This window comes from Theobroma cacao, chromosome 1 (genome assembly GCF_000208745.1).
Source record: "Theobroma cacao cultivar B97-61/B2 chromosome 1, Criollo_cocoa_genome_V2, whole genome shotgun sequence".
In the NCBI taxonomy this organism is placed as follows: domain Eukaryota; kingdom Viridiplantae; phylum Streptophyta; class Magnoliopsida; order Malvales; family Malvaceae; genus Theobroma; species Theobroma cacao.
Window position 1 is genome coordinate 29,818,669 of NC_030850.1, and position 27,386 is coordinate 29,846,054.

At 35.2% G+C, this 27,386-nt stretch overlaps 4 protein-coding genes across 5 annotated transcripts; 3 read left to right on the top strand and 1 right to left on the bottom strand.

The window, feature by feature from the left end:
* On the bottom strand, positions 4,919 to 11,010 carry LOC18613365 (mitochondrial Rho GTPase 2). 2 transcript variants are annotated; one of them, XM_018128083.1, is made up of 14 exons: positions 10,706 to 10,911; positions 10,183 to 10,315; positions 9,931 to 10,080; positions 9,395 to 9,571; positions 9,058 to 9,309; positions 8,513 to 8,581; positions 8,308 to 8,363; positions 7,690 to 7,771; positions 6,841 to 7,052; positions 6,617 to 6,686; positions 6,200 to 6,312; positions 5,751 to 5,895; positions 5,463 to 5,649; positions 4,919 to 5,346 (listed from the first exon to the last, which is right to left on the bottom strand). In XM_018128083.1, the coding sequence occupies exons 1-14, from the start codon at positions 10,909 to 10,911 to the stop codon at positions 5,279 to 5,281; spliced, it is 1,920 nt and encodes a 639-aa protein (XP_017983572.1). In that variant the 3' UTR covers positions 4,919 to 5,278. The 2 variants fall into 2 exon arrangements, with proteins under 2 accessions (XP_017983572.1, XP_007050628.2); XM_007050566.2 differs by having other exon boundaries at positions 4,977 to 5,346; positions 5,745 to 5,895; positions 10,706 to 11,010.
* Positions 11,108 to 13,557, top strand: LOC18613366 (pentatricopeptide repeat-containing protein At4g02820, mitochondrial). Its single transcript, XM_007050567.2, has 2 exons — positions 11,108 to 11,660; positions 11,974 to 13,557. The coding sequence occupies exons 1-2, from the start codon at positions 11,373 to 11,375 to the stop codon at positions 13,225 to 13,227; spliced, it is 1,542 nt and encodes a 513-aa protein (XP_007050629.2). The 5' UTR covers positions 11,108 to 11,372; the 3' UTR covers positions 13,228 to 13,557.
* LOC18613367 lies at positions 15,102 to 17,559 on the top strand. Its single transcript, XM_018120506.1, has 5 exons — positions 15,102 to 15,298; positions 15,435 to 15,497; positions 16,725 to 16,896; positions 16,999 to 17,088; positions 17,193 to 17,559. The coding sequence occupies exons 1-5, from the start codon at positions 15,194 to 15,196 to the stop codon at positions 17,333 to 17,335; spliced, it is 573 nt and encodes a 190-aa protein (XP_017975995.1). The 5' UTR covers positions 15,102 to 15,193; the 3' UTR covers positions 17,336 to 17,559.
* Positions 19,265 to 26,831, top strand: LOC18613368 (preprotein translocase subunit SCY2, chloroplastic). Its single transcript, XM_007050569.2, has 14 exons — positions 19,265 to 19,410; positions 20,089 to 20,607; positions 20,752 to 20,840; positions 21,520 to 21,599; positions 21,715 to 21,804; positions 22,024 to 22,115; positions 23,102 to 23,185; positions 23,724 to 23,865; positions 24,212 to 24,328; positions 24,508 to 24,637; positions 25,290 to 25,413; positions 25,542 to 25,648; positions 25,848 to 25,970; positions 26,058 to 26,831. Exons 1-13 carry the CDS (start codon positions 19,338 to 19,340, stop codon positions 25,935 to 25,937), a joined length of 1,737 nt encoding a protein of 578 aa, XP_007050631.2. The 5' UTR covers positions 19,265 to 19,337; the 3' UTR covers positions 25,938 to 25,970; positions 26,058 to 26,831.

Consider the following 27,386-nt stretch of genomic DNA (forward strand, 5'->3'; position numbering starts at 1 on the left):
CAAAATGTTAATAACTTTTTTAAGTTAACTGAGGCGTTATGTCAAATTAATTTTATTAGTAATTGTTAGGATAGTCTTGAATTATAATTTGATTAGGATAGTTTAATTTTAATTAAACTAGTATATCTTGTTAAGATAGTATTTATATCCAGTTAGACTAGAATAACATATCCTAATTGTATTAGGATAAAATTATTGTACTTAGCCTATATAAAAGGATCCTATGAGGTTAAAGAAAAGTCATCACCTAGATTTAGAAAGAGTAATTTGGGTGTACGTGGGATAAGAGATGTGAGTTTGAGACTGTTCTTATAATCTCTTGATTTTTCTCTTAGTGAATCTTTCTCTACTGCTGTGCCCATGGACTTAAGTCATTAAAAGACTGAACCATTATTAAAAGACCGAACCACGTAAATTCTTGTATTCTTGTGGGTGTGCTTGATTTTTTTTTATTCTATTAATTGGGTAAGATCTTGGGCAACTCTTTAGAGATAATTCTGTAATTTTTACAACAAACTGGTATCAGAACTTCAAGGTCTTGAGTTAATTTTAATCTCGTGATAGTAACTTTGTTGGCCAAGTATAAGATTGAAAAGTTTAATGGAAGAAATGATTTCAGCTTGTGGAGTGTTAAGATGCATGCATTGCTAGTGCAATAAGGACTGTTGAAGACACTGAAGGGAAAAGATCATCTTCCCTCGAATTTATCTAATGATAAGAAAGATGACCTTATGGAAAAAGCACATAGTGCTATGCTCCTAGCTTTGTCTGATGAGGTGTTAAGAGAAGTCATGAATGAAGAATTTACTACTGTAGTGTGGCTTAAACTCGAGAGTATTTATATGATCAAATCCTTGACAAATCAGCTTTATATGAAGCAATGATTGTATACTCTCAAGATGTGTGAAGGTACCCTCGTTAATACTCGAATTGACTAATTTAATAGAGTTATTTTTTATTTAAAGAATATCGATGTTAAAATTGAGAATGAAGACTAAGCCTTAATTTTTCTATGTTCTTTACCTCATTTGTATAAAAACTTTGTGGATACTATGTTATATGGCCGAGACACTCTCACTTTCGAAAATGTAAAGGCATTTTTAAATTCCAATGAATTAAAGAAGAAAGTTGGTGGTATCCAGAATAAAAATCAAGCAGAAGACCTGATTGTGAATAAAGAAAAAGATAGAGAAAAAGGCTTAGATAGAAAAGGTAAATCTAGAGCAAAAGGGAAAATTTGCTGAAATTGTGGTCAGAGAGGACACTTTTGTTAAGATTGTACCAAATTCAAGGATGATGAAAAGATCAACAAATCTGATAATACTACAAACGTGGTTGGAGATTACTTTGATACTTTTGAGAAAGTTGATAGTATTCTAGCAATTACTATTGGTAACCTGATGGATACATGGATCTTGAATTCAACTTGTTGCTGCCATATATGTCCTAAGCGTGATTGGTTTACAACTTAACAATTTATTGATATAGGCACTATATAATTAGGAGATGATTTCTTTTTCTCAGTTGTTGGGATTGGCACAATTCGAATTGAGATGTTTGATGGTATGGTAAGGACACTTGAAGTGAAATATGCTCCTGACATGAAAAAGAATTTGATATCCTTGAGTTTGTTAGATAAAAAGAGCAACAAATATAGTGGCCAAGATGATGTCTTGAATGTATTTAAAGGAGCTTGAATTATCATAAGGACAAATTATCCAGTGACCTTTATCATCTAGTAGGAAACACGGTCATTGAAACTGTTTTCGTAGTCTCATCCAATGATCCTGATGATGATGTAACACGTTTATGGTATACGAGATTGGGTCATATAATCGAGAGAATGATTAGAAAATAGAGTATGCGTAGTTTACTATGTAGTCAAAAGATTAGGAAACTAGATTTCTCTAAGCAATATACAGTGAAATTTAACATTATAACTCATCGAACTAAGAGTACAGTAAACTACATCCATTCAGATTTGTCGGGTCCTTCTTTGGTGGCATCAAAAGGTGAATTATTATACATGTGGACTTTTATTGATAATTTTTCAAGGTGTGGACGTATTTTCTGATGGCTATGAGTGAAGTGTTGACCACCTTTTTGCATTGGAAGGCATTAATCGAGAAGCAAACTAAGAAAATGATCGAGAGCTTTCAAACAAACAAAGGTTTGGAATTTTGCAAAGGTGAGTTTGGTTTGTTTTGCAAAAATGAGAAAATCATTAGACATTGTACTGTTGTCTCCACATTAAAACGATGTTGCAAAATGGTTGAAGATAACACTTCTGGAAAGAGCAAAATACATGTTCTCTAATGTTGGCCCAACCAAAGTATTATGGACAGAAGCTATCAATATGGTTTGCTACTTGGTAAATCGGTCGCCATCAATTGCAATTGAATTTAAGACTCCCGAGAAAGTTTGGTTTGGTAAGCCTACTAATTACTCTCTATTGAGAGTATTTGGTTGTCCTGTTCATGTTCATGTGAGTGATGGTAAACTTGAGTTGAGGGCGACATAGTGCATATTCCTAGGCTATGCATATGGGGTGAAGGGTTATCGGTTGTGGTGTACTGATTGTAAGTCCCCTAAGTTTATGGTGAGTCGAGATGTTACCTTTGACAAGTTTACATTACTTCGTGGGATAAAGTCTAGAATTGTAAACACATTAGACTAGGAAGTTAACAAGCAAGTGGAGTTTGAAATCAATGCTCTCGAGACAGTGCAGGGTGATAGTGTAATCTAGAATGAACTGCAAGAGGTATAAGAATTGGTATCTCAACGAAGCATTACTTGTATCGACGGTGATTTTGATTCTTATGTTTTATCTGTGGAAGTAAAGATTGATGAGCCTTACTTTTATCGTGAGGCAATTACATATGCCGAGTCTTTTAAGAAGATTAAGTCTCTACATTGGGATCAAACATGGGAGCTAGTGAAAACACCTAAAGGTACTATTAATGTTGGCTTAATGTGTGAAAAAGGTGCAAACATTAGTTGTAATGTGGTTAGCTTCTCCAATTCAAATTTTACTAGTGGTCTAGATAGTAGAAATATCGAATGGGGTATATGTTCACTCTCTCAAGGTCTGCAATCAGTTGAAAAGTAGTAGTTGCTTTGTCTACAATTGAAGCTAAATATATGGCTGTGACCAAGGCAGTGAAGAAGGCTTTATAGTTTCGAGGCTTGGCTAGTGAACTAGGTTTTGGACAAGCATATATACTTGTGTTTTGTGATAGTCAAAATGTAATACACTTCACTAAAAATCAAATGTTTCATGAGAAAACCAAACACATCCAAGTTAAATGTAACTTCATTCGAGAGATTATTTCTAGATGTGAGATTATAGTTATGAACATAGCTAGAGTTGAAAATCCAATAAATATGTTGACTGAGTCAGTTTCTAGGATAAAGTTCAAGCATTGCTTGGACTTGATCGGTGTTCGTAGTGCTTGAGTCCCTTTGAGGCAATGATGATGTCGATAGAGATTGGTTCGTAAGGTGAAGCTAGGTGAATTCGAGGCTAAGGTGGAGATTTATTAGGATAGTCTTGAATTGTAATTTGATTAAGATAGTTTAATTTTAATTAAATTAGTATACCTTGTTAAAATAGTCTTTAAATCTAGTTAGACTAGAATAATATATCCTAAGTGTATTAAGATAAGATTATTGTACTTGATCATAAGGTTAAAAAATAATTATCATCTAGACTTAAAAAGAGTGATTTAGGTATACGTGGAATAAGGGTTATGAGTTTGAAACTGTTAGTGTAAACTTCTTTTTTTCTCTTAGTGAATCTTTTTCAATTGCTGTGCTCGTGAACATAAGTCATCAAAAGACCGAACCACATAAATTCTTGTGATATTGTGATTGTGCTTGATTTTTTTTTATTCTATTAATTAAGTAAAATCTTGAATAACTTATTTAAGATAATTCTATAATTTTCACAAAAATAATTAAAATTAAAAATTAAGAAAATTATAATATTTTTTTTTCCTTCTCCCTTCTTCCTCCCCGCCCCCCACATCCTGATTCATGGTGACTCTGAATATTGTTAAACAAGTCGACCCAGCTAAAGCTGAATGGAGCTCAATCCATTTACTCGGGCTTGGGCTTCTCTCAGCCCAGAAATCCAACAACACTATTGACCTAGTCTATTCCCAAGCCACATTTGGCAGTCCAAATTCGTCTCGGTAAACGTGGTCCCTCAACTTATGTTTAACACCACAAAAATATTAGTGCATAAATAAACAAAATTAGTTTAAATTAACAGAATAACGTTTCAAAGGTCAAAATCATCCCTTCCTCGGGCTTTAACGGGAAATATTTTCCTCACCCGCAGACGTCGCCAATGTCATACAAGAATAAAATACCCCTTCAGTTTCATTTTGCTTGTTTTTTTTTCACTTTCAAGAAATTTAAAAATATATATATTGAAATTTTAATATATTTTATGTTAAAATTTTAATTTTTTTAATAAAATTTATGTAGCATGATTTTAATTGTCAAAAAGTAAAAAAAAAAAAAACATGCAAATGATTTAGCAATATAAAAAAAAGAGAATATATTTGAGACATTAAAGAAAATGACAAGAAGATGATGGGGCGGGAGTAGTATCTATTATCACTTCTTTGGTAAACCTCATTACCCATGTATTCTACCATAAACAAGGATGACAAGAATAAACTGAAACCGGTATCCTACTATTTCAGTTCAAGTCCAACCTTTTTCAGTTCATTTCTTCTAAAGTGTTAATTTAGTGTAACCATAACAAAGTGTCAACAGTAACCAACAGATCATGCATGCAACAAGGAAACAAGCAGCAAACATTGCCCCTTCCAAACAAGAGTTGCCTACCAGCCTCATCCAAGCCCATTAAAGACTTGAGTTTGGAGCGAATTTGAACTTGGAATCTCAATTTTGGGAGAGGCGTTGCTACCATAATGGCTATGCCTCAACCACAAGCCAACATGTACAATAACACTATGTTTCAAGGTTCACAGATCTTATACTTTCGTGACAGATAATTGGCATGCGGTTTACATATATTTCAGTATACATGGAACAAAAAATAAATAAAGCAAGAAAAGTGAAATTATTGGGTCCACGATGCGAAAGTCAAAAAGATTACCTCCAGCCTTGCTGGAAATAATTGCAAAAAGTTATATACAGGTTTTAGGTAGAAAAACCAAACAAGGATACATGTACCGACCATTTATTTGAGTAGCAAAATGCAGCAAAAAAAGCAATAGTTCTTGATGAACAAACTGATCATCTTTCAAGTATTCTTCCTTGCAGCATAGGCACGATAAGCTGCCAGTCCAACAACAGCAACAGCAGCCCCAACTGTAATTTGAACATGGAACCCAGTCAAGAACAAGTAAAATATGAAAGCAAGTACTACACAAATTTCATTTCCATTGGAAGGAAAGAGCTGGATGGGGAAGTGAGATACAACTAACCTGAAACAAACATAAGTGAGCTATTAACAAGCCGGCGATATTTCTTCCTTTTCTTCCCTTTCTCAGTTTCAGGAATGCTCAGGTGAGGGTGTTCTGCTGCATTTATGATTCTAGAAAATACAGTTTTGGAATCTCTTAATTTCACACCTAATGGTATTGGAGCTTCCATTCCCAACTGCTGAGTAACCTGAACAAGAAAATTGAAATTAACAGCATATCTCATCTATCATCATAGCTTTGTAGGATTTGGACAAACAAAGCAGCCAATGAAATCATTTATACTCTTGCCGAGTTTTGTAGTGCCATTGGATATGGATCCAAGTCATCCTTTGCTGCAATGAGAAGGCAAGGCACTCTATAACCACTTTCCTCACCCTGCCTAGCAACATCCAGAAGCAGTTCTCTTGATCTTTTCCATGAATATTCATCTGAACTGGCAATAGGAATACAACGCCATGTAAGATAAGTGACCATGTACTGCCAAATCAATAAATTGCGACAGCCCTTTGAGGTGCTAATTATTCCTCGATTCCAGATATCCGCAGGTTTGTAGATAGAGTACAATACAGAATTAGGCAAAAGGGGAAAGTAGGCTGAGTAATAAAGAACATTAAAACCCAGTAACAAGCTAATTGAAAGAGGTTCATAACCACTTGTCTATGAGTAAGCTTTTGGCATATTCACCATGTTATTCTCATGTTGCTACTTTGGACAAATAGAATATTGTTTAACATTACCTGTCATACATAAATACAGCTACATCACAGGCAGCCAAACATTCCTTACTCGACAGGAATTTCTTAACTCCATCTTCTGGTATCTCTTGCAAAATAAGTGTCTTCTGAGTACCCTACAAAGACAATAGAGTCAAAAAGATTGCCACATCAAAACCACAACTTCTCATTAGACATGAACAGCTATGTTTTCAACACACAAGAAACAGAAAATAGATAAACAAAAAAAAAGAAAACTTTTTGTTTATTTTCACAAGGACATATGCAGTCACCTTTTCTTATTGAACAAGAGTTTTACTCACCATAATCATGGTCAATGATCTCACAGGGGAAACATGGGGTTGCAGAAAAGAAAAGAGGTTACAAAGTGAGTTGCATGAAAATACCAGGACATATATTATATCTATAGCTATTACTCACTCCAATCTCTTCAACAACATTCGTTGCATAACATATACCATTTGTCGGAGTATAGTTGCTCGAGAAAGGCCTGCAGTTCAAATTCCACACTCATAAATGATGTCACAGAATCTAGACTCTGAGAAGACAAAACAATAGTATAATTTTACTAGATGAACAAAAGAAGCTGCAGATGAAACTAGCAAGATCAACATCGACCGATCACATAGGTCTGGAGTCAACACCTTCCTAAAAATGAATTCAACAAAGCAGACTTCCCAGATCTTTTAGGACCAAAAACAAAGCAGTGAAATACATTTCTTTCTGTCCGTTGCTTCTTACGATCTGCAGATCTTCTCCTAGTAACATAAAGGGCTGAAGTTGGATCTCCACCATATCCAATGCAAATCAAATTAGCCAAACTACATGATGGATCCAGATATGTCATCAAGGCCCACTGCAACCACATATATGATGAGAGTTAAAGTTAAACAAAATTGAAAATGTTCAAATACCAATTAATATCCGACAGGACAAAGAAAATCTGTCTATTCTATTTAACAAGAAATACAAGAAATAAATCATGTCAGTGTTGGAACTGTGGATTAAGTCGCAAGCTAAGAGAACCAAGAGAAGAGAGAAACAGATGAACCCAAAATAGTCAGAGAGTAGAAAATGATATTGTGCCCACATGTAATCAAAACAGTGATATTGACATCAAAGTAGTAAAGTGGTAAAATAGGCCCTTTCATAGAGAGATAATTCTGTGAAAGAATATAAGAATGTAAACCAATAAATATTGGCCATTTTAGTCAGATGTACTATAAATAAGTGGGACTTCTGCTGAACAGCATCCTAGCAGTCAATTCTAATTGGAAATATAATTACTTATGCAAATTAGAAAATGCACATAAAACTTGCGAAATCCTTAAACGATACTGGTATGGGTAAGGTCCTTAAGACCCTGTGTTGTCCAGGTCCATGACGAATAAAATTTAAGATATAGATAAAATTCACCCAGATAGCCACTAAAAATGTCATCATGTGCTATACCACAAGTAAAAATCAAGGAAGGAGTAGTAAGCACGACAAACCTCAGATAGAAACCCATTAAGAGTCAAATTTCCAAGAGCTGTTCTCTCTGCAGCATCTACATAAGGGCCCATACTCCATGGACTGAATACAGAGAACACATATGTTCATAAGAATATATTCTGGAAAATCAAATAGAATCAGGGGGGAAATGGAAAAACAGCAATGGGGGCTAAGTCTAAAAGTTAATTTGCCATACGACATAACAAGGATCATTAATAACACCATTAGGAGCTAAGGGTTTTTGCAGGAAAAGATTAAAAGCAATCAGTAGGATTATTTATACATGCATGCTCTTGTGTGTGTGTTATGCACACATAAACACATGCTTCACAGTAATTTCTATAACATTAAATACTAGAAATAATACATTAACAAATGTAATCTAAACAATGAACGAAACCAAGGTTAATCAATTTGGTTCAGGTTAAATTCTTTTGCAACCTCAGCATTAGCTGTTCCATCTCCAACATTTGCAGAAGCTAATTGGAATCAATCAACGCAAATCTTGAAGTGCTGTAACTGTTTGATAATTGGAGCAACAGAAATGTGCTAAGAGAACACTGTTAAATCTTATGAGTCTACAAATAAAAGAAGACACATCTACTAACTCCATTCACCTTTCCGGAGCAGTTACGAAGATATCATCAATCTCAGAAGCTTGCAAGGATCCATCCTGGTAAGCTCAAAACCAAAGCAGAAATTCAGTGATTGTGCATAAGTTAGCATTATAGACACTCTAAATATGATAAAGAACTAGCGATTTAACATTTTTTTCTTCTTATTTCTGTACAAGTGAAAAGGATTCGGGAGATTAACACATACATTATCAATGTCATACAATCGGAAGATCCCACGCAAAAAGTCTACAGCTTCATTTGTCAGCTCCACACTCTACAAGATATCTAGAAGTAAGTATATCGCAATCCCCAGTTAGGGAAGTTATTATGAAAGGTAAAATTATAGGACGCAGAAGAATTCAACAGTCAAATAAATCTGCTAGGGGGAAGGGAGGGTATTTGTTAAAAAATGCTGCAAACTAGGTAAAACTTCAGTATTAGGGATATGTGCAACATAAAGCTCTATAATTCCTTGATATTGATATTGATGATGCATCACATATATGCTGAATACAATTAGAGTAAATCACTAGGCTAAATCTTGTCTTGGAACAAGCACTCACAAGTCAGATAAAGAGCAATCTTCCAATCATTATTAACAACCATAAAAAAACCCAAACAACAATTACCGAATACTTAATCAAGTGCTTAGGAACTTCACCAATATAAATGCAAGGAGAAGCAAGCCAATAAACCTTAACGCCAATTTGGACTAAATAATAGTATGTCTAAGGCCAAATTATGTGCTACCTGATCAGGGGCATGCTTGGTTGGAGTTGGAAGAATATCATCCCTAAGCTTTAAATCATCATCATATCCAAACTTTCTCAAGACAGCCCAAGTTGTCTCAAGACGCCCTTTTTCTATAAAAAGAGCATGAAGAAAGAGGAAACCTTCAAGAGTAAGACCAAGGTCACTGACTCCTCCTCTTATCCTCTCTTGCACCACCCTCTTTACACCCACTATCTCAGCAGGTTGTAATGGAGCATTAAAACATTTAACCTGTTTATCATTGCTCAACATGTCAAACTTTTCCAATTCCATAAGAGAGATGGTTAGAAAAGGAGAAACAAAAAGAAAAACAAACCTGAAACTCATTCAACTCTGCATCACTAAGGGCTCCATCCATGTCATGATCACAAAGCATAAATATCCGTTTTAATGCCCTGATACATCGTGGCTTCAAACTTTGTTTCTCTTGATCAAATAGTGGTGCTGTTGGGTGTAGAACTGCCTTTTGAGCATAATAGAACACATCAGGAACCTATAGACAATAAAAGTAGAAAAAACCTTAGATTTCGACCTACCGAATATCTGTAGCTACTCAAATACACAAATAGTAAATGAATTTAACAAACATAAGGACAACATAAATGGGTTCAACATTTATCAATTGGTCAAAAGATAATATAATAGGAAATAGTTTTCAACACAAAAGAAGACTGGAAGGTTGTCTCTCAGCACCCCTCTAGAGTCTAGAGCCACTGATTAAAAAGTGAACTGCTAAATGCTAATGCCACAATGTCATAAAGACAGATGGGGTAGCGTGTTGGCGAAAATAAAATGAGAATATTCAGTAAGTTGTTATGTTAAATTAAACAATAGTAATAACGAAAAAAAAACCTGAATTAGTGTAGCAGAGGAACATTCTATACAAGTCTCAATCTCCCTGAACTGTTGCATGATTGGTGCCATGACTTGTTCCAAGTTCATGGGCTGACGCTCATCTCGTAAATCTAGTTTGCACCCAACAACAATAACTGGTGCCTTAACCTATTCAGATATAACATATAAACATAATGAAATTAGTGTCGTTTTATGAGTAAACATGAAAAAGTATGCATCTTATGTCAGTAAACTATGTCGACAGCAAACCTCTAATTTACGAAGCTCAGGAAGCCAAAAAGTACTCAGTCGACTGAGTGTCATAGGTTGATCACAAGCATATGTTAATACCACAGCATCAGCTCGCTTCAACTCATCAATAAGCCTTACTCTGCTCTCCATGCTAAAGGTAAATAGCAATGCAGAAAAAATCAGCATACATTTAAAACTCATCAGAAAACGCTTACGTTGCTTTTACTACTTGCTTTAGCATTTGCTACTTAAATAAGATAGCAATTCGTACATTATTGTTTGTTACAAAAATAAAATCATGCATTTAGTTTCTCAAACAATTTTTTTTTAATTCGTGAAAAAAATAGTTTGCTTTTTCATCTAAAGGTACTTTTTTCCTTTTGAAAAAAACTAGATTATAGGTTCTAAAATGTTGACCACAATCCCAAAACAGACCATCTATTTAAAAAGTTACCGTAAATATTTGGTACGGCCGGATCAAAACAACCATTATTAACATTCACGTTCATAGAAAACTGGGAAAAGTTCCAAACTAGTATACCTGGAGGAGCTGTCAACAATAGTGACAGGGACGCCATCGGGGTAGAAGTCAGAGGGGAGGCGAGTAGGAGGAAGAACCGCCGGGACATATTCGGGGAAAGAATCGGAAGCTGCAGCTGAGATGAGGCTCGATTTACCCGTGCCACGGTCCCCAGCTACGACGACTCTCACGCCGGTTCGGACACCGGCGGCTGATCTACCTGGCATTTGGAATGTTGCTGTTGCAACTGAGAAGCAAAGAGAGAGAGAGAGAGAGAGAGAAAGGGATTTTTATTTATTTATTTATTCTCTTTTTTGGTTGGCGCGTTGGAGGTACGAAATCAGACAGTAGGAAAAGTGGTGGGCTAATGGCGATTGTTAACGAAGAAGAGTTCAATTCATTGGCCTGGGGAGGAAGTTGGGGGGCTGTTTCTTGCGCCTACCAAAAGTGTGTGTACTCGCCTTTGTTGACGGGCTATTGGCTCTTGTCGATTTGGGTACATTTTGAGTTTTGAGCCCAAATAAAAGCCACTTGAGCCACTGACCTTACTGGGTTATGGATCAGGCCGACAAGAAAAAGATCTGGATTGAAAGCCTTATTCTTTTTCTAATCTGGCTTCCCTAATTCTTACTTCCCCTAAACCCTATTCCCTGATCGCTTGCTTGCCAAATCAAATAGAACTCAGGCAATGTTGATTCGCTACGTTCGCGCGTCCCTCTCCGCCGCACGTTTCTTCTCGGGGCAAGCGACGTCGGCGGCGGAGAAAGCTATAGCAACTACCGAAGGCGCTGTAAAAAGCGGAGGTGGCAGCCGAGACACGCTGGGATGGAGGCTTATAGGCCTCGTGTATCCAAAACGCAGCGCTGTGGTTACAATTCGGAAATGGCAGGAGGAAGGCCGTACGGTACGTAAGTACGAGCTCAATAGAGTCGTTCGAGAGCTTCGCAAGCTCAAGCGATATAAGCACGCCCTCGAGGTCTAATGCTTATTACCCCCTCCTTTTATCTTCTTGTCTCATTTGTTGACGCTTATATCCTTGGAATTGTGAACTAATTTTAGTTTCGGTTGGGAAATAGGCTTAAAAATTGTAAAATGCTGCTCGCATTCTGGTTAATCTTGAACAGATTGTTTAGTAAAATTATATTTTACTATGAGATCTTTGCCCCTATTGTGAGATGAGTACTATTTATAGAATAATTGTTGCCTGTTGAAACTGGGTACCTAGAACTGCTTGGAAATGTTTATGTTCGAGAATTGACCATATGCCACCGTGGTTTATTTTCTTGTAGATATGTGAATGGATGAGATTGCAGCAAGATATCAAGCTGTTACCTGGTGACTATGCCGTTCACTTGGACTTAATTGCAAAGGTCCGCGGTTTAGCTAGTGCGGAAAAATTCTTTGAAGACCTTCCTGACCAGATGAGAGGTCAAGCCACATGTACAGCTCTCCTCCACACGTATGTCCAGAACAAGTTGTTCGCTAAAGCGGAGACTCTGATGGAGAAAATGTCAGAATGTGGTTTTGTGAAGTGTCCGCTTCCTTTCAACCACATGCTATCTCTATACATCTCAGAAGGGCAACTAGAAAAGGTTCCTGGAATAGTTCAGGAATTAAAGAAAAATACTTCGCCAGATATCGTTACTTATAATTTATTGCTATCTGTTTGTGCCTCCCAAAATAAAATCGAAACTGCAGAAGAAATCCTTCATGACCTAAAGAAGGCGAAAATAGATCCTGACTGGATGACATGTAGTGCATTGACCACTCTTTATATAAGAGGAAAAGAATTTGAGAAGGCAACATCTACTTTGAAGGATATGGAGAAGAAGGCTTCTCGGAAAAATCGAGTTGCCTATTCCTCCCTTCTCAGTTTGCATACAAACATGGGGGATAAGGATGGGGTTCAACGAATCTGGAAGAAGATGAAATCATGCTTCCGCAAAATGAATGATGCTGAGTATACATGTATGATATCTTCACTTGTGAAACTTGGGGATTTTGAAGAAGCTGAGATACTCTACAATGAGTGGGAGTCTGTTTCTGGAAGTGCTGATGCTAGAGTTCCAAACATACTCCTTGCAGCTTACATCAATCAAGAACGGATGGAAATTGCTGAAGACTTTTATGAGCGAATAGTGCAGAAGGGTATCTCCCCTTGTTACACTACTTGGGAACTGCTTACATGGGGTTATTTAAAGAATCAGCGAATTGAAAAAGTATTGGATTGTTTTGAGCGAGCTGTTGGTAGTGTGAGAAAATGGAATCCCAATGACAGGTTGGTTGGAGAAGTATTTAAGAAACTTGAGGAGCTAGGCAATACTGAAGGGGTGGAGAAGTTGTTAGTTATTCTTCGGAACGCTGGCCATGTCAGTACGAAGGTGTATAATTCACTTCTACGAGCTTATGCAAAAGCAGGTAAAATGCCACTTATAGTTGCTGAGAGGATGCGGAAGGATAATGTACCACTGGATGAGGAAACGCATGAACTCATAAACTTAACTAGCAAAATGTGTGTCAGTGAAGTTTCAAGTAGTCTGTGATGAGTGCAGGACAGAGTGAAATTACTTTGAGATAAATGAAGAGTTGTTTTGACGGCTACAGTTGAGTACTAGCAGTGACTTTCAGCACGCTTAATTTGATTGTTTCTGTTGTGAATGGACGGAATGTTATCATGCTGAAACAATTGCAGAAATGATGGATCATTCTGTCTGAATTTCCTTGGCCAAAGAAAAAAAAATTCAGCCAGAATTTCCATCTTTCATATTCAGTCTATTAACTGCTATTGTTAACATGGAAGTTCTCTGTTAATTGCTACTACCTGCTATGTACAGTACAAAGAAAGCAATGAAGAACGGCACCCTTTTTCGAGCTGAATTGAATAACATCACCTTGGAGTCCATGATTTACTCTTTTGTATGTATGTGTGCGTGTGTGTGTTGTGATTGCATGAGTACATATTCCGTGTTTTACTCAGACATATCTAATTGTTTACTGCCAGCAGAAGTTTTGTCAAGAAAGCGGATGGTTTACTTTTACTTTGTGCTAAGAACATTAGCATACTAGCAGTTGTTACCTATAAAAGCAGAAGCACGAAATCTCACCTGACTTTGCCAACCCAATAAAAGAACATCACATGACCACTCTGACAAGTGCTAAAGCTTTGGATAATTGGATGACTTGATTAAACTATATCTTATTATTGACAGATTTAGTAAGTTTGACATTACCTTGAGACAGAACCAGAAGTCATCTGCCAACAAGCAGGTCGACAATAAATGTTGACATCAAATTTGAGGTGAATTTGGTAGCTGAATGTAACTAAATAACTGGTTTACACGTCCTCAAAAATCCAGCCAAACCAGCAGTCAGTAGTTCACCAACATCATCCCATTTGTTTAAGGTTTACCCTTTATGATGAAGGCTTGAATAGTTTTGTTAGCTGGGGGGGACCTACTTTCCTAAACCAAACATTTTCAAGATTTGGGTGAAAATGTCAGAGTTGGTGCGGTAGTTAAGAACAGGCAGAAGCTGCTGCATATTTGCATGGCTTTACAGAGATGCCTATGGTCATCAATCTTAGTCTATCCATCTGGAGCTTAATCGCATTAATTTTTTTGTTTTAAATCGCCATTAATTAAACAAACTGTAGAACTGGAAGACTGGAAAAGAAAAGGTGTTCATGCACTATTAACTGCTACAACAAAATTGGAAGAGGGGTTCACCGAACCCAACCCAATCCACGTCCATTGATACCACTGAACTGATTGGCATGATATCAAAAATACTGAAATGCCCTTTTTCTCTCTAGTATGGAAATATTTATTCTGATTTAGTATTTAAATTACAATCATTTTTAAGCTCACAAATACTAGATCTCAGCACATTTATTTAGCGGATGGTCAATATGGGCAGATTTCAAATTAAAACTGGTGGTCAATGGTTTGAAAGGGATCATAATGTAAACTGCCGACCTACATTCAAATTTGAAACAATAACTGTTCAAACTTTCAAAAATTACAAAACTATTCAAGGTTTAGATTTTGTGGTTATAAATTATGACCAATTGATAATTTTACCCTCTTATTTTTTTACCCCTTCGACTTAACTTGTGAATTAACATTATGTTACCTCTTACAGTTTACATAAACATGCAACATGGAATTTTGCTAAATTTTGGCAAAGTGGAAAGTTACGTGGTTTGATGCGTAATTATAGTCGCAAATCAAGGCTAATTTGCACGCACGATAGAATGAATGAGAAACGAGTTCGTTTCAGGATTTTCTAATCCGAAACTGGATTGTACGCGCTCCGTCCTGAAAGTGAATTAGACGCAACTCTTCATCTGGCCTCACTCGGCTCCTATATATCCGTCGTTTTCTCTCTCAATCTTTTCCAACGTAAAAATTTAGTTAAGTTGCAGGTTCGAAGTTGGAGCTCAAAAGCCTCTCTGGCCTTCCTCTCCCAAAGAATCAAGAAAGAAACTCTCTCTCTCTGAAAATTCAGACAATGGCTGCTGTTGTCGAAGATATTGAGGTTGGCTTTGAAGAAGCAATGTCGTGGCTGCCTTCTCACGTTCTCGATGAGGCAGTATGGGACACCAAAAAGAATAGGGTCTTGAATCTTGCTCTATTCATCGATGTCTTTACAGCTAAATCTTCTTTCTTCAGTGTCGTTTCACTTAAACAGTCTGCTGATTGATTCATTAGAAAGTTTATGTGCATTTATTGTAATTTTCTGTTAATTACAGGATGATATGAAGTATCATTCTCATCGCCATCGTCCAAAGTTACCTACTGAGCCCTTTTCATCGGTACTCATCTCTTCTATTCATTTCCTTTTTAAACCAATATATATCTAGATATATGAAAGAATCTTGATCGTCGTTGATGGAGACTGCAAAACTTTCTCTCCTCTTCTGTGTTTTTTCTTCTTTCGGCTCTGGGATATTCTTGGGAAATAAAGTTGGTATTCTTCTGAGATATTTTTGGATTGTTATGATGCTGCCAATTCTGAAACAAGTGAATGGGAATGTTGGGATCTGGGAAGAAAATCATAAAAATTTTCAAGACCGGAAATTATGGGATGAAAAACAAGCATCTGTTGACTGGAGAGATAATTTACAGGATACTATCCATTCAGTCCTGGCCTTTCTCAGTGGTCATATGGGAAATGGGATCCATTGGGAAATTTGTAGTAATTTATTTTCTTTTATAGTAGAATTTGGTTTCATCTACCCTTTTTTTCAACTAGTAATTACTCCTAATTAGGAAATACCAGTACTATTGATTGTATTCTTCTTCTTTTTTATACAGCAAAATTTGGTCTGAGCTTCCCTTAAGTTAATTTCCAACTAGCAATGACTCCTAATTAGGAAATATGAGTAATATTGACCGTATTCTTCTTTTTATATCCACAAAAAAGACAATTAAATTACATCATTAGCTGTAATTTTCTTTATGATGTTTTTTTTTTCTCATATGTCGCTTAAAACAATTTGATTTTTTTTATTCACAATCTTTTAAATTTGTTTCGAATTTATTCATTTACATGCATATGGTCCTAATATAAACAAAAATTGTGACGAAGTGCATAGGAAGACATAAACATTAAATTTGTTCATTTATCAAAGTTTTTACAAATGCAAAAAAATCAAATTTTTTATGTTATGGTTAATTTTGCAATTTATTTCACAAATGATAATTATTTAAAAAAATTATAACTAGCACTTTCCTCTGATGTATTGTAACTGAATATAATTATGTACCGAATTGAATGAGTGGTTATATAAAGCGAATTTGTAAGGATGGTAAATAAAATTAAAACATATTTGGGGCCATTTATGTCATTGGCCTTGGCCATTTTTTTTTTCTGGTAATATGTAGTTTATTTCGAAGGAGCTGTTTTTTTATTTCTCTGGTAATATTTTATTAGTATTTCTGATCAATTCATCATCACATTGATTTTCTTGGATAACCAATGGTCTTGACTCACTGAGATTCTGATTTCTTTTCCTTTTAACATGCATATATTTCATAAGCACTCGAAGGCTAGCTCAAGACGACATCACAAACCAAGAAATTGGAGCAACTGGGCATCAGGAGGACCTGGAATGCAGGCTTTTTTCCTAGATTCTGGCCAGAAGTCATGCGGGACTGGTGTTTTCCTTCCTCAAAGGGCTGGCAACAACTTTCAGTCAAGCAGAAAACCAGGTAAACATTTCCAGACCAGTATAACATAAATTATAGAGCTTCAAAATAGATTTGTGAATTGTGATTATCGATTATGTTAAAACGTTTCATTGTTTGGTGCAGCTTGCTCTCCGGTTCTCCTCCCTTCCCGGGTTGTTCAAGCTCTCAACTTGAACGTTCATGAATTAGGCCTGCAAATTTCTCCCCGGCGAGGTATACCTCTAACTACAAGCTTTGGTTTTTGTTTCCACATAATAATTAATTTGTTTTTTTAAATCTTGACTTTTGTTGCTAAAACGGTATATATTTGCATGCAGATCCCAAAAATAACACAAGACGTGGAGACTTGAATTCACTGAATAATAAAAATGGGAAGGATGTATCAACTAAACGTTGTGTTATTTCCCAGAATGAAAATACTTCGCCGGAGATATTTCTTCCCAAGGAATGGACTTACTAGGCTCTCAAAACTTCCAAAGGCCAACTTTATTTTATCCGTTACCCCCCCAAAATTCATAAAAGCTAAAGCATTAGGTTTATGATTGTGCTACTGACTGCTAATGATCGAGTAATGTATCATAAATAATGACCGCACAAATCATCCATGTGATTGATTATCGTAATTTATTTAAATAAAAATACTCCATTCATTTCTTAGTCTTAGAATTTTGGGATAAGATGCTCTGCACTTCTAAAAAATTGGAGACATCCATTACTTTTTTGTCCTCCAATTATCAAATGACACATGGCACTCAAAAAATTTATTTATTACTTTTACCATTTTACACTTTTTTCTCATTGTACATACGTGAATGGATGTCTTACATTACTCAACTCTAATAAGCAAGGTAAGGATACTCGAGTAATCATCTTAGGGTAATTACTGTCGAACTCGATTATCAATAATAATTACTAATATTAAAATTTAATTTTATATATATTAATTTTTATTTGATAAATTTTTTCATATATTTAGAAGATAGTGTTTAAGATATGTAGGTAACAATTTCAAAATTTAATAAAGTATTAATAGAATTCAAATACCTTATCAAATGATAAAATTTGACATAAAATATCTCAAAAATAACAAATATGTTATCCATGGACATCCTTATAATCTTTTCTCACTTTTCTGTTCTCTCCACTTTTATCCACAAGTCGCTGGTTGGGGACAATGCTAGGTGATAACTTTTGTCCTAGAACCAACCCATTTTCTTCACAAGTAAAATACCCATTTATTAAAACAAAGAGAGAGCGCTCAAAACTTGATGAAACAAACAGAAAATGCCCTAAAGCCTAAAGGTTGAACCTCAAGCAGATTTGGCAATACTTTACACTTGAGCTTTCATGTTTTCTCCACCAAATTTCTTAATGACCTTCTCTCATCGTGCATTCCTTAGAGAACTTGAGATAGAAAGAGGCAAAGACCATCAAACATGTCGGACAAAAAGAGAAATAATTGATGATACAAAAAAAAAAAAAAACAGAAGCTATTGAGACAGGCCCTTTAATTTGTGAAGTTAGATTGGAATGTGCTGTTTAAGGATATTTCCATTTTTTTTTATTGTTTTGTATTAGAATAATAACTAGCGTGGAAGAAAGCTGCGAGTGAAACAAGTTGTGGGCCTTGTGGCTTAATTATCTACGGAAAATTCCTACACAAAGATGCTTTAAATCGCCATTTCCGTACTGGCTTGTTTAGCTAAGTTGAGCAAAGTTTATAACCAATGCTTCTGATTGATACTATTAATTCAGTTAGTCTACCTATTACAGATAAGTCTCAAATTATAGTAATTTTCAATTTTTTTTTATTTAGAATTAAATAGACATGTGGACAAGCATGTGTATAAAACAAATTTAAAAACTCCATTGTTGGTGTATAATATATAGTGATTTTATTATTGTGATTAAACACGAACTATATATCTCAAACAGTAAAATTCCCTTATTGGGTCGTTAAGTTTTGTTTGAGTGCAACTAAGAAAATTCTTTTCCTTGTTATTCCTCATTATGCAATGAAATTTAACTTGAATTTCAAACCCATATTCATGCTTTCAAATTAAATATTAAACTTATTATATATAATTTATTAATTTAGCTTGGGAGGTTACTTTATCCCTAACGTATAATTTATTAATTTTCTCTGACTTTCTCAATGGTTATTTTTATCTAATTTGTCATTTCTTTCTTTTGTTATTTATGCAAAGGAGTAAAAATAAAATTAGGAACGCGAGCATATTTTCCACCAAACGTGGTCTTATTATTCTGGTCCAATAAAATGATGACACGTAGTGGACTGACGGAATGTAATCCAATTGGAAAAAAAAGATAAGAAAAGGAAAGGCTATATTGAGGTTCTAAAATAGGCAACAAAGTAGAAGATCCACGCCCTTAGAGATTACTGGTATTAACATTTTCCGATACTCGAAATACGGTCATTTGCCTCCCTCTTTCGGTCGACAATGGAAGCAACTCTGCTCAGCTCTCATCGCTACCACCCTCCCCACTTTGGAACAAAACCTCTTAATGTTCCAGGTCAGTCTTCCACTGTTTGGTTCTTTAGAAAACCTAAAAGAAGAAGGAGTGAGCAAAAAAAAAAAAAAGAAAGAAAAGAGTTAACTACCGGTTCAAATTTTCAGAGTTTCTATCAGTTGGATATTTCAGTTTAATTTTTATGTGCGCATGATTTTTAGTGATTTTATGTCCAGTTTATTGAAATTTGGAATTTTTTTGAAAGGATTCTTAGTTTACATGCTTATATCGTGCTTTTTCATTTTGATTGATAAATGCCGTTCTGGTAAATTGGAGCTATTACTTGTTTCTGTTGTGGCTTTGAGTAGAAATGCTTTTAGGTTCAGGTTTAGAGAAACTCAAGGCTTCTAAAAATGGATTCTTTCTCTTTGTTTTAACTGTGCTTCATTTTTCTAGATAAAATCGTAAAAGCTAGTTCAAAAATGGGTGGGTGGGAGAGGTGATGTAGAAGTTGAATGCAAGCCACTGTATACTTTTGGTGGAAGGGAATTGAAACTTTACTCGGTGCTTGTTTGAGCAGAAAGTTATTTGCAGCTTATAGTTATTTTCTTAAGCCAACTCTTCTCGAATTATTTTCAGGCAGTATCTCATACATTTTAACTAACTAAGAGGAATGATGCAATGTTAACTTTTATGTATTAATGTAGCGATTCAGTGCACTAACTGTGATTTGTTATGCAGGTGGACATGTGGCTCCGGACCTACGATTTTATCATTCACTCTATGCCAAACCCCACCATACTCTCAAGATAAAATTGGTAAACCCTAGTAGAAGCCATTTCTTGCTGCCAAATAAATTTTTACAGTCGAGAACAAACAGAAAATGGTTGACCAATTCTTCAGACCAGCTTCGAAGTGACTATATGAGTGTCAAGTCCACCCCCGAGTCTCTAAATCTTGAAGTTGTTCCTTCAAGATCGGACGAGGGGTCAGATGTTTCAAATTTTAATGGTGTTAATAACATCGACACTCTGCATGTTAGACCAAAATATTTTAGAAATAGGTTTCTAAACTTTGTACGCCTGAGTTCTGTCCTGAACAATGCTGCGGAATCATTCTTTAAGAGTGAGATTCGACGTAGGCTATTTGTGACAGCTGTACTGCTAGTAATTAGTCGTGTTGGATATTTTATTCCTCTCCCTGGATTTGATAGAAGGTTGATACCTCAAGATTACCTTAGCTTTGTTTCAGGATCTGTTGGTAAGTTATGTAATCTATTCAAAACTTGCATGTATTCTTATGCCATTTAAGCTATTTGCAGTTTTGTCTGTCTTTTTTTCTTGTCAGTATAAATAATTTTGCAGAAGTTAACAAATGTATGGCCATTCATTTTGCTTTTGGTAGATGAGCTGGGCGACTTTTCTGCGGAGCTTAAACTGTCCTTTTTTCAGCTTGGTATCAGCCCTCAGATAATTGCATCCATAATTATGCAGGTTTGTAACTCTTCTTTGGCTATATTTTATTTATTTATTTATTTACTTGATTGTGTAACTTGATACTTGATTTTTGTCCTTTCTTGCTGTGAATTCAATTTTGGTGCCCTCCAATTTATACATTGAACTGTTGAAGCAGTAGATAGATGTTGAGGGGCCTTGCTTTGTTCTTATAAGATGGAATGGTTGTACAATTGGCTAAAGGTTATTATTTTTAATATGAAGCTCACATGATGTGCCAAGTTATTCATCTTTTGGTATGTGTACTGAGTTTAGTGGTATTTTAGGGTTTGTGAAGTTCTTTCTAATAATTGGTGTAACTACTACCTTGTGATAGGATAAATGTGCAGGACAAAAAAAAATCTTCATAATTAGTGCTATTTTTTGTTCTTCTATTATGTCTTTAAGAATGGTTGTAATGTTTTCTTATTCATTTAATCTTGGTGACTAATGCCTGTGATCTCTATAGAGATATTTGTTAACTTAGCTTCAAAAAGAACAAAAAGCAGACATGCTTTTTCTGCCAAGAGAAAGATACCGAAGAGAGTCTTTCTTTTGGCGCAACTTTCTTTTGTTACTGTTGGTGCATCCTTAATTCTTTTCCCTCTCTTTTTCACCTTGTGGTGTTGATTGTTGAATATCTTCATACTGTGGATTCTCATGAACTGGTTGAAAACAGGTGCTCTGTCATGTTGTTCCGTCCTTAGTGAAGTTGCGAAAGGAAGGATTGGATGGCCACGAGAAGATTAAGAGTTATATGTGTGTCTAGTTTTTCATCTCAAGCAGTGAGACGAGCCCTTGCTACATAATTTTTACTTGTATTATTCCTGATAAAACTTCTTGGAAGTTATAAAGCATGCAATTTTTATTGTAGATGGTGGATTTCACTTGGCTTTGCAATATTGGAAGCTATTATAGTTGCTTGTTATTCTCTTCCATATTCAATCTATGCAGCCAGTTACAGGTACATTAGCAATTTGAACATGATGTCAACAATGTTCTGGTTTTGTAGTTTCTTGCAAGAAATTGGCAGGATATGAGACACATTCAGCCTTTCCTGGAATAATTTACATGTGAAGTCAATGTCAAAACCATTTTTGCACCAGTGCTCCATGCGTGTTCTTTTCATCTGCATGCTCTATCTGAGCCTTTATTTGTTGATTACAGTCTATGGTTCTTGCAGGGTCAAGCATGTGATGGTGACTGCTTTTCTATTGGTTTGTGGTGCAATGACTATGACATGGATCTGTGATACGATATCAGAATCTGGATTCGGTATCACTCTTAATATGTTTTCTCCTTATTCCTTATTGTTGCTAATATATATGGACAATTTTTTCTTTTTATGATAATAACAACAACTAGCCAAATTTAATGAACAGCTAGTGGTTCATTTTCTCTTGAATTAATTTTAAAAGACAGCGCTGGAAATAGTGCTTGAAGCAAAAAGGTTTATAGGATATGAGAAGGACTTATCTGGATGAGAGGAAATGATGGAAGATAGTGGTAATCTTCTCATTGTATGTAATATATTCACCTTGAGATAGGGGAAATATGCTTCTATAAAAAATTTTCATAATTGTTAAGATACAAGCTGCAAATACATATTCTCAATTCGATCTCCATGTTTTCTGAATATTATATAATTTTCACCTACTATACTTTGGCAAATATATATAATGGCTGCCATAGGATAGTCGGATTGACTCTAAAAAATTTGTGCACCTTAGCACTGGAGACATTTGTTTTATGTCATTATCAGCACGAAGGATAAGACATTCTTTTCTGCGGATAAGGGTAACATGGGTCATTAATAGTTCATCTTTTAACATCTGTGTTGAACTCCAAGTAAATGTCATTTTAAAGATTATAAATTTTTCATGTATTTGTCAAGTTTTTGTGAGGCCTCTATTACCCTTTTGTTGATCACTCCATATCAAGGCAACAAATTGTTGGCAAAAAAACTTTGTGGCTCCTGTAAACCATTGAAATCAACAATTTATCATCACTAAAAAATGAGTTTTGTTTTTAGAAGTTGTAGATCATATCATAAACAGAAGAGATTCATCAAAAGTTTCAGCTTCTGAAGGTCTAGTTTTGGCCTTTGGCTTGTCCAAAGTCAAGGAAAATTATTGAAAATGGGTTGGAGTGATTATTTATAGATGCCCATCTTCTTAGATGTTGAAAGTGATGAAGTTACATCTTAGTTCAAAGTTTGAGCATTGGTAGTATTCTTAATTGACTGCTTGTGCATGTTCCAGGTCAAGGTTCGTCTCTAATTATATGTATTGGAATATTAACCGGATACACTGATACACTATACAAGATGTTGACTCAGCTCTCAGGTATGTCATGTGTGCTGAGTGAGGTTGTACTACTGTTTAAGTGAGGTGGAGTTTTTGTCGCAATTGTAATTCTTTAGTTCGAAATATATATCAATGTTTTAATATAAGAAATGATTATTGGATTTTTTTTCCTTGCAAAATTCTGAATTGCACTAAATAAAAATATTTTGAACATTTGTTAAATAATAAATTAAGGTTTGACTAGGTGGGCAGCCTGTTTGTGCTGTACCAACATTTAATTTCAGTGTAAGAGTGGGTCCTTTTGAGATCAGTTCTTACATTCTGTAAATATTTTCAAGAAAATAATCCTATATGTGGGTTAGAGGAAGGTGAGGACGGTGGTGTGAAATTTATCTATCGATCAGCCTTTTAATGATTATTGCTCTGCTATAATGTAGAAACTGCCAATTATTCTTGATTTTCTGTAGATTTTTACATCAACAAAGCATGTACCCTCAGAATTTGTTGCAATTATTCTTGGTTTTTAGTAACATATTTTTTATTTTCAGTGTATAACACTGTTTTCAAGTGGTTGCAGGTAGTGCTGTGAGTTGGTGGCCATACATGCTTGCTGTACTGGGTGTTTTTACTGTCGTCACAATGTGGGCAGTAGTTGTAACTGAGGGTTGTAGGAAAATAAAGCTGCAGTACTATGGATTCAAACTAGCATCTGCTGCAAGGTAAAGCCAGTGTTACTGCCTAGACATTAGATGCATTCTCTGGAGAGAGAGAGAGAGAGAGAGAGACGCTTTCAATTCAATTCTTCTTGGTTGATTTAGTTTGCACGCCAAGGAAAAAGAGGATTTCTGTGGTTAGTTGTGAAAACCAGATAGTCCCTTAGGAGCTTGGTATATTAGTAATCTTATATACCATGGCTAATCTGAACGATGACTAATTGTGTGAACAGTGACTATAGTTGAATTTATTCCAGGAGATTGTAACTTTGGCTATTCATTCATTAACTGATAATAAATGGTCATGCAATTGTTTTTCATTCACTTTTTCGTAATTATGTGTTTTGAACAGGGAAGATTCCCCAATTACTGAAGTAGAGCCCTATATCCCTTTCAATATTAATCCATCAGGAATGCAGCCTGTTCTCACCACCACTTATCTCTTAGCATTTCCAAGTATTCTTGCAAGGTGATTGTGCCCAGAAGTGATTTAAATACTTTTTTTGAATCCTTTGTTCTATTTGCATCTTCAGGGTAATATCCCTTTGATGCATTAGAATAGGCTGGGTTTTTTCATTGTCCCATGCACTCACCTAAGTCTTCTATTGTTGAACCCTGCAATTATCTAACACAGAGCATTCTTGGCAGTATCCTTGGTTCGCCTTTTTGGGAGCATGTTAAGGAGATATTGGACCCTGGAACATCTGTTGGTGCAGAGCCATGGGTTTACTATTCAATATATGCGTTTTTTGTTTTTCTGTTCAATATATTTGATATTGTGAGTATTTTTGAGCCTTGATGATTCTAAGTTTCTGATGATAATGTGCTTATTGTCACCTGCTCTGCTATTGCTTCTCTTGCCATGATATCTTCCTTCTGGCTATTGCTTTGTTAATTGGGTATCTGAATGTCAAAAGAAAATAAAGCTTGATTCTCTTTAGTATTTTATACTTCATTTTGCTTTATTATTTCTTTAAATCTTCAGTATTAGCTGGTCTGATGGACTTTTGATGAGAAATATTTTGAAAAGATATACAGTTGGAATATAAAACATAACATTCCCCACCTTATAGCCGAATACAAGAATGGAGAACCAAGTGATGCATGAAAATGCATTAAAAAGCTTGTCAAAGTGTTGTCTGTATTTTCTTATAATGGACAATGGAAGTGTAGGGATAACCTGAAGCTTGAGTACTTACCACAAAGAACAGAAGTGGTTGATACTTGCAGGGCTTGAACTTTAAGCTTTGGTCCACTGTCTTATTCAATTTGTTCTATATGTATACAATTGCACTAAACTTTGAAATGTACTAATTAAGCCATGAAATGTGTTTGTCTGAAAGAATTATATAACTTTGGACCTATTAAGTCATGCTAGTACTCATTGCTTATTCTTTCTATTTGTAATTTGTGTGGAAACTCCTGTGTAGGCCAACTTGCCGAAGGAAATTGCAGATTACCTGAATAAGATGGGTGCCAGGATACCAAATATAAAGCCTGGGAAGGCTACTATCGAATATCTCTCAAAGATTCAGGCATCAACCCGCTTTTGGGGTATGTTTCTCCCTGAGAAATAATTACAGTATTTAGTTCGAAAGCTTATGCCAGTGTCAGGGCTATATGTTGAAACCACTTCCCATTTCTTGTGGGCTTTTTGGCTTTTCTTTTGAACACATCTGCAGGAGGGCTACTGTTAAGTATTTTGGCAACTACATCAACCATACTTGATCATTATTTGCGGCGTATCAATGAGGGATTTGCAATTGGGTTTACATCAATTTTAATAATTGTAAGTGCATTTCTAAGGCCTTGTTTGTAGATGCACCGAGGCTCTCAGTTTGTTAACATTGTTTAGAACATTTGTTAGGGTGCCAAACCATTACAGCAATTACAGTAAATTTCTATGAAATACCATTCTTTTTGAGTGATTATGAGTGTACCGTCTGTTCTGCATTTTGTCTAATGCATCCCCCCATCATTTTCATTAGGTGGGTTCCATAATTGAGCTAAGAAGGTCCTACCAAGCATACAATGTCATGCCAAGTTTAAGCAAAGCTCTAAGGCGATATGGTGTGTAACATTTCAACAAGAGGCTCTTCTCGGCCTTCCAGGTATTCTTTATTTTATTTTCACCTTAAAATGTTATGCCTGCTTCTTACTGGCTAATGATTGGGAAAATCTATTCCTATGGTGCACAGAGCTTCCTCAAGATATTGGTATTGATTTGTTAAGTGGTACCTTGAGTTAAATACTTGGTTCCACATAAGAACACAATTTCATTCATAGAAGTTAGTTGAGCTGCTGCTATTGGAAGTAAAAGATGGAAAGCCTGACTCGGTTATTTAGTTAATCAACATAACTCGCAAACAGGTTCCAGTTCTTCCAAATCTTCATTTCTGGATTTGGACATGGCTTCGCTAGTGTCTGAGAAGTGAATTTTACATTTTAGAGTTGTTATAATATGCTTAGTAGATATACAACAGGTGCAGCATGGTTCCCCGTAGAAATGGGGAAGGGACATGGAATATGCAGATTTCTATAGATTTGAGCCGCAGGTTGATGTAAGTTGTAAGGCAAGGCAATTTGATGTAAAATGTGGGAGTCCCGGTTGAGTAGACATGGTTATGGTTGAGAGCCAAACGGCTGTAATTTTGTTTGATTCATCATATACACACAGGGCTAATAACTGTACGAGAGAGTATGAATTTATGTTCATTTACACTACACACTACATAGTTTGTACGAACTTTTGTAATATTGTGGCTTGGATCATCCATAGACAGATTGGTGGTGTAGATGGCCAACCAAATCCTGCATCTCAAGGCCTATGATTCTTCTAACCTGTAAAGATTAAGAATGATGTTACCAGTAGGCCAGTGTAGCTAACTGGCCACGCCTTTGCGTTTCTTTTGGCATGTGGAAAGAGTTTCACAAAATATTTTGATAATTGATTACTGGTATTGGAAGCTGCATATGCATCACGATTTTAACAAGTGATTTTTGCACGCTTTTAAGCTATATAGGAGTTGAATTAACTTATTTAAAGTAAAATTATATAATTAGTTTTCATATTTAAAGTGGGAGATTTAATCTTTATATAATAATTTATAAAAATTGAATTCTTATATTTTTCTAAATTGATAATGTCAGTTTAATTGTTAAATTTTTTTTCGTTATTTATGTTATTATAGGCATTAATTGTATTAACGTGATATTGAATATGTTGATAAATGATGTAATAATTATTGTAAAAAAATATAGTTATTACGCCAGGTTATCAAATTTAATTTTATAGTATCATATTTAATATTATATTATTAAATTTAATGATATGTCAATATAATCAAATATAAATCAGATAACAAAAAAATTTTAAAATTATTAATGATTGGATTGATATATAAATTAAATTTGAAAAGTTTATGCACCTAATTTTTCCAAATTATTATATATAAATTAAATTTATCATTTATACGGAATATATAAGAATTAAAGACATAATTTCACTCAAATAACATTAAATAATA

Coding starts and splice junctions, on each gene's coding strand:
- LOC18613366 (XM_007050567.2), top strand. CDS start 11,373: ATGTTGATTCGCTACGTTCGCGCGTCCCTCTCCGCCGCACGTTTCTTC. Junction 11,661..11,973: donor GATATAAGCACGCCCTCGAG/GTCTAATGCTTA, acceptor ATTTTCTTGTAG/ATATGTGAATGGATGAGATT.
- LOC18613367 (XM_018120506.1), top strand. CDS start 15,194: ATGGCTGCTGTTGTCGAAGATATTGAGGTTGGCTTTGAAGAAGCAATG. Junction 15,299..15,434: donor GGGACACCAAAAAGAATAGG/GTCTTGAATCTT, acceptor TGTTAATTACAG/GATGATATGAAGTATCATTC. Junction 16,897..16,998: donor TCAGTCAAGCAGAAAACCAG/GTAAACATTTCC, acceptor TGTTTGGTGCAG/CTTGCTCTCCGGTTCTCCTC.
- LOC18613368 (XM_007050569.2), top strand. CDS start 19,338: ATGGAAGCAACTCTGCTCAGCTCTCATCGCTACCACCCTCCCCACTTT. Junction 21,805..22,023: donor ATCTATGCAGCCAGTTACAG/GTACATTAGCAA, acceptor TGGTTCTTGCAG/GGTCAAGCATGTGATGGTGA. Junction 22,116..23,101: donor GATATCAGAATCTGGATTCG/GTATCACTCTTA, acceptor TGCATGTTCCAG/GTCAAGGTTCGTCTCTAATT.
- LOC18613365 (XM_007050566.2), bottom strand. CDS start 10,911: ATGCCAGGTAGATCAGCCGCCGGTGTCCGAACCGGCGTGAGAGTCGTC. Junction 7,053..7,689: donor TTAATGGGTTTCTATCTGAG/GTTTGTCGTGCT, acceptor ATGTGGTTGCAG/TGGGCCTTGATGACATATCT. Junction 6,313..6,616: donor ATGTTGTTGAAGAGATTGGA/GTGAGTAATAGC, acceptor TTGTCTTTGTAG/GGTACTCAGAAGACACTTAT.